Raw genomic sequence first — 16,069 nt, 5'->3', positions numbered from 1 at the left:
TTAGATTTAGATAGCCCTAAAATACTGCTGGGTCTCAGCAATATTTCTCAGTCTAGAAAATAACTTCTAGCTCTTGTGATTTTCAGAGAACACATAAAAAATGGCAGTTCCATGGGCCCAGCTGAAAAGGCAGGTAGAAATTTCCTACATTCACGTTAAAAAGTAGCAGTATATTTTTTTAAGCACGTGGATACTCAGTAAATACAGACAGAATCTGCTCTATTGAAGCACATCATTAGTAACTTTGTAGCCGTGAGAGAGCCAAAGTTTAATCCCCAGGAGCTACAACTTTTCTCTTTTACCTGTTCAGTAGCTAGACCAAAAACAGAAAGCCAGTACGGCCATTTCTACATTCTCACGGAAAAACAGTTTGGATACAAGGGTAATGTAACAGCCTTGATCACCCACTCAAAATGCAGGAAAGCACTATCTGGAAACTCAGCTATCCACCATTGAAGCCCGTGTGGTCCTTCAGGACTTATTAGCACTTTGGCGTCTCTGTACCACGATTCCTCCAGAACTCCAGATTGGGGAGGTCTTCTTAACCATCGACGTCAACTACTCTGCACAAAGCAAGCTCAGATCCAGACTTCCAGCCAAGCTAATAAAATCCCCTGGAACATGGAGCACAGCACAGAAACACCCAAGTGGGTCTAAACAGAGCCAGCTTGGTCCACCAGGACTTATGTTCAGACACTGTCTGAAAGCAGCTGCACTGCAAAGCTGGTTCTGGAAACAGCAGAGATGTGTTAACATGGCACAGCACTTGAACTAATAAACTGCTAGTGCTGAGCTGAGCCTGCCCCAGGCCAAATCTGGTGCCTGTATATCCACTGCACAGTTAATCTGCAACTGCAGAAACGGCCCTAAGAGGTGACGCTGTTTCAAGGCCAGCATGCACAGCTCTACCACCACCAACATGACCAAGTTTTCTGTCCTTTCACTTTCCTTCACAACAACCAATCCCTCCATCTACTCTCTTCCCATTTGTTCCCTGTTTTCTCTCCTGGCCGCTCACATCCACTTCTCAGCCTTTCACTACACATGCCCAATAAGGCTGCACAAGGTACATCAGCAGCTTCCAGACTTTCTGGAGTGATGAACATGGTTACCACCCTCTTCTCACCCTGCCTGAGTAGCATTTCCTAAGTCCTCTCACATCACTTCTGGCTGCCCTCTTTGTCCTGCCCTTGGTGGTTCAATCCCTAACCAAGGAACCATTACACTTACAAAAACAAATCAAATATATGATTGTATTTGCATGTCAAATTGTCCTGTCTTCATGGAAAAAAAGAGCAAATATCAGCAGAAACACCATCACAACACCTCTCACCAGGCCAAGGGCAGGTAAAGGTAAAGGTAAAATTTGCAATCTCACCCAGAAGTTGCTTAGCAGTCAGCTCAGACATGAGTGTCCGAGGCTCTCCTTTTCCCTTCCTACTTGGACTCCCCTTTGTGTGATTCCCCCATGCCAAACAGCACAAGTGTCTCGGTGTGGCTGAAGGGCTGGCAAGGGCAAAGACTGCCTCAGTCAACCCTGCTTCCCCTCCCCACCTTCACCCACCTTTACAAACCACGTAAAGTAACTGCTGAGCATATGGTTTGTAGCTCTGCCCTGCGATGTGCAGGCATGGGAGGACCACTAATTACCAAACTTTTACAGTGCTGGAAATTTGACAGAATTAATCACTTGCTACAGAAAGTGACAGTCTGTCCCTCTAAAAACAGTTCACAGCATTGGTAAAAAACTCACTCTGACTGCATTCCTCTAACCAGAATCATGACTCCAACAAAGAACATGCGCAGTTCTACCTGACAGAAGAGAGTCCTTGTTTCTGAGCTGTTTCCAGAACACTGAAACCAATATAAAAACTACAAAATCAAAAATAAAACTGAAATTTGTCTTGTCAGTCATCACACATGCTCTGAATGGCAGAGCAGCAATTCATTATCCATGCAATATAACAGTGTATAAATGTGTACTTAAGGAAATCAGTAGTAATTTCATAACCTTCCATATTAAAGCAGACAAGCTTTTTTCAGTAGACTCAAGAACAAATGGCATTGAACTCACACCCAGAAACAGATCCTGTACTTATCTGCACCAGTTGGTTTTAGGTATGCATGTAACATAATGCCATACAGGTAGTACAAAGATAGAGATTGTCATATGAATAGAATTTTACCGTCAAAGGACAATTTTGTTCTAAATCCAACTGCAACCATCTTCATTCCTGAAAGCAATCAGGTCTTCCTACTACACATTCTGCTAAACAGCCAATGAAAAAATTCTGAGATTCATTCAACAGAGCAGTTATGAAATGCAAAATTGTGAAAAGTGGTAACATGCCTACTTAAAAAAGCTTTTCTGAAAATAATGCTAAAACAAAACTAAAATCATGAAATGTTTTGTTTGGCTGGCTCTCATCAGCTGTGGAGTCCTGAATTTATCAGCCACAGACTTTTTTTTTAAATCACTATGTGCTTTGAAGTTCAACTAAGGCTTAATAAACTTTCTTACAGGTCTGGAGTACTATATAAATTTTGTCAGAGCTGTGCTGGCATAATTGGTAATACAAACTGTCTGGCTTCATGAAAGTTACAAGCTCTGGCTCCAATCCTGCAAACACTTACTGAAGAATTTAACTTACTGCACAGAACTGACTACTCATGCATAAGCTAAGCATATTTGTAAATATTTGCACAGTATGGACATCTGTTGGCATAGCCAGTCATCTGATACGAGATTCAGCTTTAAATCCTAGTCCGCATAGAGTCAATATTAAAAAAAGGACTTCCTCACTTTATAAATTCCTTTCTTAGGCATCAAACACATCAGATACCAAAGGGTGGAACCGAAAAGTTAAAACTAGAGGAAGAGAGGAATCAGTGAAATCATAGCAATTGGTTCTGCTTCTCATGTAACTAGAGAAGCCTGGTTTCCTATGGGCACATGTCTCAAGATTGAGCTCCTGTCTTATTTTCAACCTTTGCTGAAGGAAGCTCTTGCTATACCTTTCCTTCAGTGGTGCCATTTACAGCATTTCTCACATCATCACAGGCAAAGCTCAGAAAATTACTCCAAAGAATTCATCCTTTTTATCAGGCTTGGTTATTAACACTCTCCAGTTATGGGCGAGTTGGGAAATAGCCACAGTACAAAGCTGGCCCACAGATAATCATGGAAGCTGCACTTCCTTAAAAACCAAACTAGAAAAAGACAGTTATGTCTCCTTCCTCTTAATGTCTTGGCATTTGAACACAGCCGGTTTCACTCATCCTCTTTAACAGCAAAACATTTTGTGATCTGTTTGCTTAAACCTGATCCTGGCCAGAAATACGTGTAAGGAGCAAAGGCACCCTCCCAGTGATTCAGCGCGGCATGGGATAGAGCGAGCCTCCACAACTCAGTGGGTATTGCACCTGCAGAGCTGCCGTGGGGAGCTCTGCTGCTTCACAGTCAGGAGCTGAGATCTCACTCTGGCTTAGCATTGAAGTCTGTTTGACAGCTGTGGCTTAGGGCACTAAATCGTTTCCTTCAAAAACTGCAGGAAGAGACTGAGGAGATGGAGGCAAGGCGGTCCGCCAGCTCCGGGGAGAGGACAGCGAGACCCCATCAGGGACATCGGTGGCAAGAGCCCTTGGCAAAACCCTAATGACAGACATAAATTAAACGCACTGATCCAGCGAGGGAAACGGGGGCCCTGTAGAGGGGAGGGAGGGTACCGTGCGGGGCCTCGTATAAAGGCCGTGTCCCAAAGCGGCCTCGCACACCCGGGCGGGGCCCGGCCGCCCGCAGCAGCCCCGGTACCTGCCCCGGGCCCCGGAGACGAGCGCCCGCCCCCGCCCGAGCCGGCCAGAGGGGCGGGAGAGCCGGGCGCTGCGGCAGAGCCGCCCTCCGCGGAGCGGCCCCGCCGGGTTACCTGGGGCAATGAGCACCCACTGCGCGGGGGCCGCGCCCTGCCCGCTCCGTGCGCCCCGCATGCTCCGCGCGCCCCGCGATCCCGTTTCCGCCGCCGCCGCCGCAACATGGCGGGCGAGGCGGGCCGGGAAGGGGCCGGGCGGCGGCGGGGCGCGGCCATGACTCGGGATGCGCCGCCGCTCCGCCTCTTCCCCTTCCCGGCGCGCTCGTGGAGCGGGCGGTGCGGCCGTGAGGGAGCGCCGGCGGCAAAGGTCCTGCTCTCCGCCGCCCCGCGGGACTCGGGCGGGCGGGATGTCCCATCCGCCAGGGGAAGGCAGTGCCCGAGGTTCCTAAAGGCTCGTGGTCCAAAGGAGCGACAGAAGTCACTGGGTCCGCAAACAATCAGAAAGTTTTATTAGTGAATCGGCACTTGGCATGGAAATTGTTTTGTTAGTCCCTGACCTACTGTGTAAGCACACGGCAGTGAGTTTTGGATATAGGGGTAGGTTGAAAGGAAAGAGAGAAAGGAAAATATGAGTTAAAGAGGGGCAGAGAGAAAGAGGGGGGGAAAGAGATCACCAGATTCCAGCATTGATCCAGCTCCTGGTCCTAGGGGTCGCTGCCCATGCTTGGGAGGGATACATTTGTATGGATAGGTTTTCTCCACCCTGAAGACAGGCTTCTCACTTTCCGTGTAAATTAGTTACCAAGTGCAGTCCAATCTTTATTATCTTTCTGAAAATGGGTTGGAGGGCTTTGAGGGGCTTGGGTGGTCTTGATTCCCTCTACAGTCCATGCCTGCCTCCTGGCTTCATCATTCCCGTGCTTAAACTGTGCTGTGTTACGCTCATCTCCAGGAACCAGAACAAGCGTGTTTGTCCAGGAAAAGTGCTGCCCCACCTCTGCATGTCCCCCTTCTCTAGCCACATATTGTTCCATCTCATGACATGTCACTACTGTAGTAGTTCTTTCTAGGGCTTGACAAAAGCGGTGCAGACTGGAGGAAATTCCGTTTAAACATAATAAAGTGTATCTTTAGTGGAGCAGGTTGTCCTGAATGACTGTGGTGTCTCCGTCAGTGGAGGTATCAAAAACCAGGCTGGGTGTTGCTCTGAGCAGCCACTGTAGCTGTAGCTACAGCAGGAGGGAGCTGGACTAGACCCTCTCCAGAGGTGCCTGCCAGCATTGGCCATTCAATGGAACCTCAGTCCTACAAGGCTGGTCGAGGGCAGAGCCACAGTTCTCTCATAGCTGTCATCCTGCTCAGCTGTGTGGGTCATGTGTGCAACCTGATCTTGGTAAATAGGTTCTTTACCTCCAGATCTCACTGAGAAGCCATAGCCACAACACAAAATACATATTTTCATGCACATGTACTCATATGTACATAAATTTGGCTTTACCCACACAAGACTGGATGGATGGCCACCTTCCCAGAGATTTAGGAATAAATATTATGTTATCAAAAGTATTAAAGTATACATATCAGTTGTAAATCTCAGAGATATGAAACAAATATTAAAAACATACTAACAGAGCAGAACTAACCAAGGCCAGCATATGCAAAACAGCTGAGCTGATGTAAGGCTGAAAAAAATAATTTCCTGAAGTTTGAGCATATACCTTCATCACTGAGATTACATTAATCTGAATTTGTTTTATTTTAATTTTTCTGACTTTATTTTCCACTGATTGAAGTAAGGCAAGATTTAAGTGCCGAAGACCGCAGTGCACCATGTGTTTTGAAGTCCCCAGGGAAATCACTTGCGCTCAGAGTGATTGCAATTTGCCGTGGTGTATGCCTGAATTGCAACACTCACTGATGGGTCTTGTAAAATTCTCCTCACTTCTTGTGCTAGCAGAGAGAAGGAAGCTCACCAGTTCCACTGTAATCTGAACAAAACTGCTGGAAGAGCAGAACAGAGCTGATAGCTGTGTTTGAAACCTTCCTAGAAGGAAAGCCTTCTGTGTGGAAAAAAGAGTTCTCCCTAAGATTTGGCTTCTAGTCCTGAAAATGGCAGCTCTTAGCATGTTGTACACCACTGAGCTTAACAAAGCTCTGGAAAAGCCAGGAATCCAAGTCTGCCAGCCTCCAGATGCAGCATGCGTCAGGGTCAAGTCTAGAAGCATAAGCTGCAGTTGTTCCAGAGCTCCTATTTCCTCCCTGGCTAGCGTGTGATGGAAATGTTGTAGCAAGTGTTGCTGTATGTTTACAAAACTGACTTATTAAGCTCATATTTTTCAAAGCACCAATCCATCCTTATTTAGGCACCTGGTAAGCAAGCTAATTTTCAGAGGTGCTGAGTACTCCTACCATCAACTGAGCTGAATGGACATTTCAACTGTTCATTTCTTTTGATTTATGAGCATCTCCCACAATCTCTAGATGTATATTGGCCCTGGGATCTATAATGTCCTTTTCCAGGAACTTTCAGATAGAAATGTTTTTCTCAGATACTTTGAAATGCCCCAAACGGAAATTCTCAAATAGGCCTGGACAAGGCTCTAGAATGACATCAGTTTTGGAATAGAAATTATGCAGTAATTTATACGTATTAAATATTTAAAACTTTCTGCTGTTACTCATCCACACTTGATATATACTGTTCCCCTTTATAAACAGAGGATATACTATATCATTATAAGCAAAGGATAAACTAATTAGGGATTTCTGTCAAGAGCTGATGATACTAAAATCTTATTTGCTTAAGAATTAAATACCTTCAGGCTTGCCAACACTTTTAAGCTGTAATGTTGTCTCCCTGAAAGAAAATGCTGATGTTTAAAACACTAGACTGATCTGAACTGCTGCGCTGATATCCTTTTTATATACTCAAATCTTAATTTCATGCACATGGGCATTCTCATTTGGGTCCATATGACTCATTAAGTCCAGAAAGTTAAATGCGTCCAATATGGGACTAACCCTAACCCAATCTGAGGACAATTGTTTTCCACATTTCAGAGCCATTTGATTTGCATTCAGACTTCACCTACGTGCTGTCTGTTCTTTCATATCTGCTTGGCCTGCTTCTTATAATGCAAATATCTGTGCAAATGCAAGCATCCCTTTTTGCCAAACAAAAATTACTTACTTTTGGTGCCAAAGAAATGCTACCTCTTGTCCACCTTCAGCTGCAGAATTTACTCCTTCCTTCTATCCTACAGTAATTTTAAGTGAAGGCACTTTTAAATTTTGCTCAGAGCAAGAAACAAAAGACTGTATAGAAAGAAGTGTCATTCATTTTTAAGTAGAGGTTGTTGTTTAAAAGAGAAGATTATTTCCACATAATTATGTTTCATTTTATACTGTTTCAACAAATATGGGCCAAGTTTATCTACTTTACGCTTCAGTGGTTCAAGCATTTGCATACATGGCTTTAAATCCATTGCTCTGCACACCTGAAGGTCACCTGCACGTAGGGATGCAAGGGTTACATTCAATGCCAGTAAAAGGCCTAGTGATACATGTAACTAGCTGATGTAGCATGATAATTATGATCCATTTTAAGTTATCTAGTTTAAAATACTGTTCTAAAATGATTACAGGCCAGATTATTGCTTTGTTTGGTTTTATTCAAAACAAAGCATATGTGGCATTGAAACAAATTACAATATGGAGGCCAGACACAGAGATGGCATTGACCTGAAAGAACGCATACTAGCATTGCAAACCTTTAGAATATCATTTGAATTTCTAACTGAAATTTCAAGTCAATCTGTCAAGCTGGAAAATAATTATTTTAAATTGTTGTTGATGACAGCATTTGTCTAGGCAAGTGCTTCTCTTATTGAAAATAGTCAATTTTAAGGAAAATAACAGTATTCATTTAAAAGCATTCAAGCAATGGTGAAAAATATTCTAACCAGCTCTGAGCCGAAATCACTTTGTCCTTTGCACTAAACAAAGTTGCATCACCTTGGGCACCTACAGGTAACAATTATAGCTTTTTGCCTTAACAGAAATAACCTTCTGAGTTCAAGAGTTTGCCAGTATGTCTGGTCAAATACCAGTAAGAGACTGAAAAGGAAGAAAGCAGAATTAGAAGGGAAAATATAGGCACACCCACAGAAACCATGGGATTCATATTGCCTAATTTTATGCTGTAAATGTGTAGTTTCAATCTGATTATATAGTGTCTTTTTCTACTAAATGGAGAGGAACAGAGTAGCATCCGTCTGGACTACTTCCTAAGTTTATGTCAGAGTTAGCCCACCTATCTAGAGGCAGATATCCAAATTGAAGATACCTCAGATGAAATGTATGAACTTTTCTCCACTACTTTTTGGTGGGTTTGGGGTTTTTTTCCTTCTTTTTGTCTGTACTGGGAGAGGCTCCTGTTTACATACAGTTGTGATCATTGTTATCATTCTACCTTTCCCCCTGCATCCATTGCACCCTAAAAATGGATGAGAACCTTACTGTGGGGTTAGCACAAGCAGATATTTATTGACACAAGTATGCTAGATCTAAGAAGTGTTATTGTTCCTCTGTTTAATCAGCCAGAAAATTCACTTATTGGAGGTGTGTTGCTATAGCAAGCAGACGGTGGTCTGTTTATAGAAGCTGCTCAGAATGATGTATACTGTTTAGAGAAAAAAGTTGAATGAATATACAGATTGTGAGCTGGCTTGAAATGAACAGTAGCAACACTTGTTTAACTTGTGTGATACATTTATCCACAGCAGTAAGTTACTGCAAAATATTCCCGTTATGGCTCAGACACTGGTAAAAAAACCCTACACACACACACACCCCCCCCACACACATCACCCCAAATCAAAACCAAATCCCCCTCCCAAAACCAAACAACCGACAGCAAAACCAAAAAAACCCCCACACCCGAAAAAACCCAAAACCAACAAAATAAAAAAAGCCTACCAAGCCCCTGAAATACATTTTTTTAAAAAGAGTCCAAACACATGAGACTTTACTAATATTTTCAGATTATAAGTTGTTGCATCAAAAGCATGATAGCAGCCATATTAACCCTGCCTTCCTTTACTGTGTACTTCTACATATTTCTCAGCCCCATTAGTACACTCTTGAGAAAGCAAATGTTCACTTGAAAAGCAGAGCATGAATAAAAGCTATGAAATAAAATGTCCAGGTTAGTAAGAAAGAAGGTAACACTTGAGATTGAATGTTGCAGTGAACCTTGTAAGCGCTGTGTTATGGCATCTTTATTGCTATTTTTGCTGTTACTATAGTTGTTGTTATTATTATTAGCCAAAAGTACTTTGACAGTCTTGAGGCTGCAATTTCCTCCCAGAGTAGCAATGGTTAAAAATGTAATATCTGTAGGATAAAAAAAAAAATGTTAACAACACCTTTCTACCACAGTTTATGTACATGGATACATACACTATACATGTATCAATGTATATTGACACAACAATTTAAGTCTAAATTTTTCAGACATTTGTGAGAATACTACTTACCCTAGAGTATCCTAAAGTATTATTAATGTTAGGATACTATCCATGTAGTTCAAAAAATGCCATTTATTCTTCTCCTCAAACATCTTTAAACATCTATAATTTCTGTTGTTCTATGGTGTTCCTATTTCTTTTCTCTGAGGAATTCTCTCTGAACAACCATGGTGTGATTAATGGATTTATTTCTGCTATTTTTTCCCACCCTGCTGTATACTAACAGCAATTCTATTATTAAAGGAACACATTCATAATTCTTTTATCCAACAACAACTAAGATACCATTAAGATACCATGGTCCCTTATGGTTAATTAAGAAACTTAAAATAATTAACTTCTGATTTCAGATATACAAGTCTAAACCAACACACTTATGCTCTTGCAGAAAACTCACCAGGTGGAATCTCAAAGAACAGAACTGTTTATAATGTTGTCTTCAGAGAGATAATTCCATGCAGACTTCATTTCTTTCCTAGCAAATACTGTGTGCCACCAATCTGGGAAGCACAGCTGTCACCAATGATGGTCATTTGTGCACTTCAAACCCAGACTCAGTCTTGCAGCAGACCCACTGAATTTCTGTAATTGGGACTGCCATAAAAGGTCTCTGTCCTCCACCATCAATAGAGTAAGACAGAGAACCAACAGCAATGGTAAAATGATTATGGAAACTCTGAGTGGTGTTTATAGCCCAGTCTCCTAAGGAAGTAGGGCTCAGGGGAGCATATTGTTTATTTGTATTCATGTCTGAGTCCTCCCTCAGTAAGTGGTCACTGACTTCAGACACATTTGATGCAAATTCATATTTTATGAGAGTGCACACCCAGGCTAATGAAACAAACATCTTTCAGGATCAACATTCAGCTCCCCCTGAAACACATAACCATCTCTGGACAGCCCATCAGCTCTCTAAAATTCATGGCATTTGTTGACTGTGGGCTCAGTTTGGTTGCAGAGTGGGAACACCTGGCCATCCACTTCTGGTCTAGTAGGGCACTGTCTCCCATAAGTCTTTTGTCATAACCTCTAATTGCATGTAGGTGTGTCAGATACCTTAGGGTATCTCAGATGACATTAGTGACCTTTCTAGGGAAGAAGAGGATTGTGAGATAAAGAAACACAAATTCTAAACGCCTTAGTTGTGAGTCTTTTGATGTTCAAATGCTGTAAGGTAGTGGAGTATCAACATCACAGCCAAGATTTTTCTCTTTTAATTATTCTTTCTTGTTGTCATGCTTTCAGCTGGGATAGAGTTAATTTTCTTCTGAGTAGCTGATACAGAGATATGTTTTGAAGTTGGTATGAGAATATATCTCAATGTTGACAACACACTGACGTTTCATTGTTGCTAAGTAGTGCTTACTCTGAATCAAGAGCTTTTCAGTTTCCCTTGCTCTGCCAGCCAGCAGGTGCACAAGAACCTGGGAGGAAACATGGTCAGGACAGCTGACCCAAACGGGTCAAAGGAGTATTCCATACTACAGAACATCATGGCCAGTATTTAAACTCTGGGAAGTTGGCCAGAAGAAGCAGATCACTGCTTGGGGACCAGCTGGGCATCAGTCAGTGTGTGGTGAGCAAATGTACTGAGCATTGAGCAGGCTTTTTGGGGGGTTTATTTCTCTCCCCTCATTTTGAATGAATATTGTTATTATTATAATTAATATTATTAGTATTATTAATATATTTTATTTTGTTTGAATTGTTAAAGTGTTCCTACCTCAGCCCATGAGGGCTGAAGGTTTTGCAGATTTTTCTGATTCTCCTCCTGATCAGGAAGGGTGGGAGTGAGTGAGCAGCTGCAATGGTGCTCAGCTGCCAGCTGGGGTTAAACCACAACACATGTAGGTGTGAATATTCCTGAAGGCTTCCCAGCTTTGAATAATAGTATTTGTAAAATGGCTAACATGTGCATGGATTATGTGATGTCTAACAAGAACTTGAGCTTTTGCCACAGTTCAAAGGAAAATTCAATCACCTACAAAACTCAAAATCATTAGAAAATGAGCTTCACTGGTGAATTTGGAACACTGTTTTGCTGATGTTATTCTAAACCCCAGATATATTAGAAGGGGTTATCTGCCTATGCCCATCCGTGGTCATGCACAGAAATCCCTCCATGGGGCCAGAAGTGTGGGCTCTGTAGTGGTTGTGTGAGACCCAAGCTTTGCCTACAAGTGAGAGCAGGGTGAGCTGTAAGCAGAAGGCATGAATGGGTTCAGAAGGAACAGGTCTATAGCAGTTTGAGGCACCTGAGTTTTAAGTCCAAGAAGCCTCATTTCACACAGAATACAAACACTGTCCTCACAGATGAAGAAACTTATTTAAGACAAGTTATTGATTCTTCCCCTGTTGGAATGGCCAATTCCCACAGAACACAGATGTCTTCTCCTGCTTCTTGCATAATTCCTGGTTGTGGCTTCCTTACTGTAACTGTGGTTGTACCTGGTATCAGGAGAAGTAAAATAAACAGGGTTAGAACATGGCCTCAAACACTGTCCAAACCATCTGTATTGTCCAGTTGGTAGCAACTCTAGGCTTAATCCTGTGCCAGGTAGTAAACTTCCCAGATATTGAACCAGTACAATACCAGGGACAAGAAGACTTTGCCCAATAAGTAGTGTGAGCAGTGTGAGTTGGGTTTGCATGGCAGGGTTTAGTAGTAGGAGGGGCTACAGGGGTCACTTTTGTGAGGATCTGCCAGAAGCTTTCCCCACATCTGAGAGATCCAATGCCAGCCGGCTGCAGGACAGACTCTCCACTGGCCAGGGCTGAGCCTAGCAGTGACAGTGGTGGTGCCTCTGGGATAGCAGAGTTAGGAAGGGGTAAAAAAACTGCACTGTTGCAGACAGAAGGAGGAGTGAGACTACACGAGAGCAGCAGTTCTGCAGACACGTAGGTCAGCAGAGAAGGAGGGGCAGGAGGTGCTCCAGGCACCAGAGCTGAGATTCCCCTGCAGCCCCTGGTACAGACCATGGGGAGGCAGCTCTGCCCTTGCAGCCCATGGATGTGCACAGTGGAGCAGAGATCCACCTGCAGCATGTGAAAGACCCCACCCAGAACAAGTGGATGCCCCAAAGGAGGCTGTCACCCCACGGAAAGCTTGTGCCAGAGCAGGCTCTTGGCAGGACCTGTGCCTCCGTGGGGACTCACACTGGAGCAGCCCGTTCCTGAAGGACTGCACCCCATGGAAAGTACCCACACAGGAGCAATTTGTGAAGAACTGCAGCCTGTGGGAAGGATTCATGTAGGAGAAGTTTGTGAAGGACGGATTCATGTAGGAGAAGTTTGTGAGGGACTGTTTCCTGTGGGAGGGACACTGCTGGAGCAGGGAAAGAGTGAGTCATCCTGCTGAGGATGTGTGATGACAATGTGTGATGAACTGACCGCAGCCCCCATTCACCATCCCCCTGCGCCACTGGCAGGGCAGAGGTAGAGAAATTGTGAGTGAAGCTGAGCCCTGCCTGGAAGAAGGGAGGGGAGGGGAGTATGTTTTAAGATTTGGGTTTATTTCTCTTTACCCTGCTCTGTTTTGATTTGCAATAAATTAATTTCTCCAAGTTGAATTCGTTTTACCCATGACGGTAATTGTTGAGTGATTTTTCCCTTCCCTTATATTTTCCCTTATATTTTCTTTCCCATGTCCAGCTGATGAGGAGAGTGACATAGTGGCTTTGATGGGCATCTGGCACTCAGGGTCAACCCTCCACACAGGGCCACCCTGTGTTGGGGGAAGAGTACAGTGTCATCATCATGCTTCTTCCCTTGGGCCCATGGAAGGCACTCTGGGTTGATTTATTTGGAGCTTTAGACACAGCCATGCTTCACTATGGCTCATAACATGTCCAGTGAGAATTTTTGCCAAATAGGACGACTGCAAGCAGGCACAACAGGTCAGTAGTCTAATAAATCTTGCAAGGCTCACCTATTTCTAGGACTTGTGGGTGAAGATTTCATTGGCATGGCCAGTAGAAATTTTCAGGAAAAAAAAAAGGGGTCTTTTATGTGGAATGTGAAGATATACTTAAGAATTTGGAATTTTCAGTTGTTTCTGAGTTAATGGTTTCAGCTCCTATACCATATAAAACTTTTCACTTCACAACAGTTTTTCATTTATCTTTTAAACGTCTCCTGAATTCATGGGCAAAAGAAACCTTACCGGAAATTAGATATTGGTGAATTCTTAGCTTGCCGCATGTGTTAATCATATTGAAACTAGCTATACTCTCAGGTTACTTTTAATTCAGACTGAAAATCAGTATTCTCAGTTGAATTATGTATTGGCTTATGAAGTGTTGTGTCTTCACTAATGCAATTAAGTCTTATTTTGTGAGCACTGCAAAAAGATTATATTGTTAATATATATATAAAATTTCATTTCAGCCAAGTATGTTCTCAAGGGAAATTCTAGGAGGAAAAAGGTCCTTGTTACTTGGAACATCATTAATAGTATTTTGTGACCTTCAAGGCAGATAATTACAATAACAACTTGTTGAGGTTTATGTACCAACCATAGCTTTATTGAAACAAAGGACCTGTGTGCGATGCTGTTTCAAAGATTCTTGACAGATCAAGAATTGTTGTCTTTTACATAACCCTTATCAAGAACATCATACCAGAAATAAAGAATTGGCAATAAAACATCCCCTGTATTGGATTTGGGAAGTTACCAAACCGATTACAAAGAAAGATTGTAAATTGATTTAAAATGTGAAAGGGTCGTATTAAACTTAAAGACTGCTGTACTTGTTCCATATCTTTAGAAGTGACTGGCTGAAGACTGACTTGCCCATAGTCTGAAACAGACCTTTTATCATCTGTCTACTGGATGGAACAATACAGGCATGTTTCATTTACTTAGAATATGGCCAGGGGCCAAAGAAAGATTAAAAATGTAAGCAAGAGTCAGTGCAATGGTTGTTCCTGTAAGAGTTAGGCATTTGGACTGCAATATCAGCAAATCCACCCACAAATATATATTCCTACAACAGAGGATTTTCATTTGATGTCCTGGAAAAGCAATTGGTACAGTAAGGACAGACTTACCCATTACTCCAACAGTTGAATTTGGAAAGCATTTGGCATTTACAAGAGTAAACAAAAGCAACTGACACACTTGAATAAGTTGTTTTGTGCGCAGCAGAACTAATGAATGCAAACAAATTCTAAAAGGAACAAATTGTTCCTTATGGAATTCTGTCTTTGTTCTTCCCTCATCTTAACCCCAGCTCCCCTGCCCAGGTCCTCTGCACTTTTTGAGCCAGCTGAGACTCATCATATGCTGCAGCTTACTCAGAGCTGGGGCATGCTGCTGGGCCCCAGGCCCTGCCACAGCTGAGCTCACAGTGTCTCTGTCTCAGTGAGGGCAAGTTGTCTGAGCATCTCTGTCCTCCAGAAAAACTTCATTGTTTCATGGATGCCTGAAAGGGGTTCAAGCCTGCCTAACTGAGGGACCTAACTTGAGCTTAAATTCAAGAAAGCCAGAGAGCCAGCCTTATTTCAGTGTTTCTGCCCTACCAAGGCAACAATAAATCATTGCTGCCTTCCTGAGACTGGGCATGTAATTTTTGCAGACAAGGTCTGCCTTCAGAGAGATGCAAAGGTACTCACCTGTCTTTACCGACTGTAGAGGGAAGCTTTGCTTTAGGAGAGTTTATTCTTCAGTTTTCTGAAATGTTTGGTCAAGTTAAAAACCTACGGTAAGACTCCAATTCGAATCTTGTTCTTTCTAATTTGATTGAAACTGGCCATGGAGGTCAGGAGAGGAAGACAGACAGATTGCCCCATTGTGGGAATTATGGGAAACTATGCTAAAAGTAATAGCAATTAGGAGGCACATGTATTTGATATAGTAGTTTATGTGCTTTAATATTGCTCTAGATACTGTAGAAAAATACTGCAAAAATATAATAAATTTTCAGTTAGTTTCATTAAAAGTTCTTTTGGATTGTTGAATACAAGTCCAAATCTTGTGTCTGTCTGGAACAATTTAATTCAAAAATATAGAAGAGTTTGGTCCAAAATTTCATTTCAGGTAATACAACTGATTCTGCTATGTACATTGGTAGTGAGTTGAACAGAAGAAAAAACTTCTTGAACACAAACTTCTGTAGAAATGCTGTGCTTCTCCTGTTGAACTCAGCTTCTCTAATATACCTGTGTCATCTGAAAGTACCCAGACTAGTGGCTGATGTGATTCCTTAATCTTTCTCCAAAATATGTTTTTAATTTTTTCTTGACACTTAGGTGAATCAGAGATCTACTGCTTTATGATATTAATTATCTTCAACTCTTTTGGAACATGTACAGCTCATTACACAAAAAGAGCAGGAGAACTGCTGGTTCAAAGGGATAGTAACAGAATTTGAAATAAGTCTGTTTGAATTAAAGAAGAAACCAGCAGAGCTTGTCAAAAAGTCTGACTGATTTCAGATCTGACTGATTTCAAAAATCTGGCTGAAATCTTGCGCATTTGGATAACAAAGAACACACTATAAAATGAAGGTTTAAGAACACACTATTAAATGCAGATTTGTGCCTTCTTATCCTCTTGGGCTGAAATCAGAGTGAGGAGATACTCTGATGGCAGTTCCACTCTGCTAGCTCAACCACAAGTGTGACTAGGAAGTCTCACAGGAAACCTGGTTTGAGCTTAGTTGCACAACAGAATAATTGAGCTGTTTAGGAGTAAGAATACCTATTTTTCTTCAGTGAATGCCTGAAGACTTTCCT

General features: G+C 42.4%; 1 protein-coding gene across 2 annotated transcripts in view; it reads right to left on the bottom strand.

Annotated features, from left to right (window-relative positions):
- Positions 1-4,040, bottom strand: part of RNASEH2B (ribonuclease H2 subunit B) — a 38,414-nt gene extending 34,374 nt beyond the window's left edge. For both annotated transcript variants that reach the window (XM_030947988.1, XM_030947998.1), the window contains exon 1: positions 3,924-4,040. In XM_030947988.1, the coding sequence (XP_030803848.1) occupies positions 3,924-3,984 (61 nt within the window). In that variant the 5' untranslated portion in view covers positions 3,985-4,040. The remainder of the gene's footprint in view (positions 1-3,923) is intronic.
- Between the last annotated feature and the right edge of the window lie 12,029 nt (positions 4,041-16,069).

Source organism: Camarhynchus parvulus, chromosome 1 (assembly GCF_901933205.1).
Source record: "Camarhynchus parvulus chromosome 1, STF_HiC, whole genome shotgun sequence".
In the NCBI taxonomy this organism is placed as follows: domain Eukaryota; kingdom Metazoa; phylum Chordata; class Aves; order Passeriformes; family Thraupidae; genus Camarhynchus; species Camarhynchus parvulus.
The sequence above is the reverse complement of the archived record's forward strand: the minus strand, read 5'-3'. Positions and strand labels throughout refer to the sequence as shown.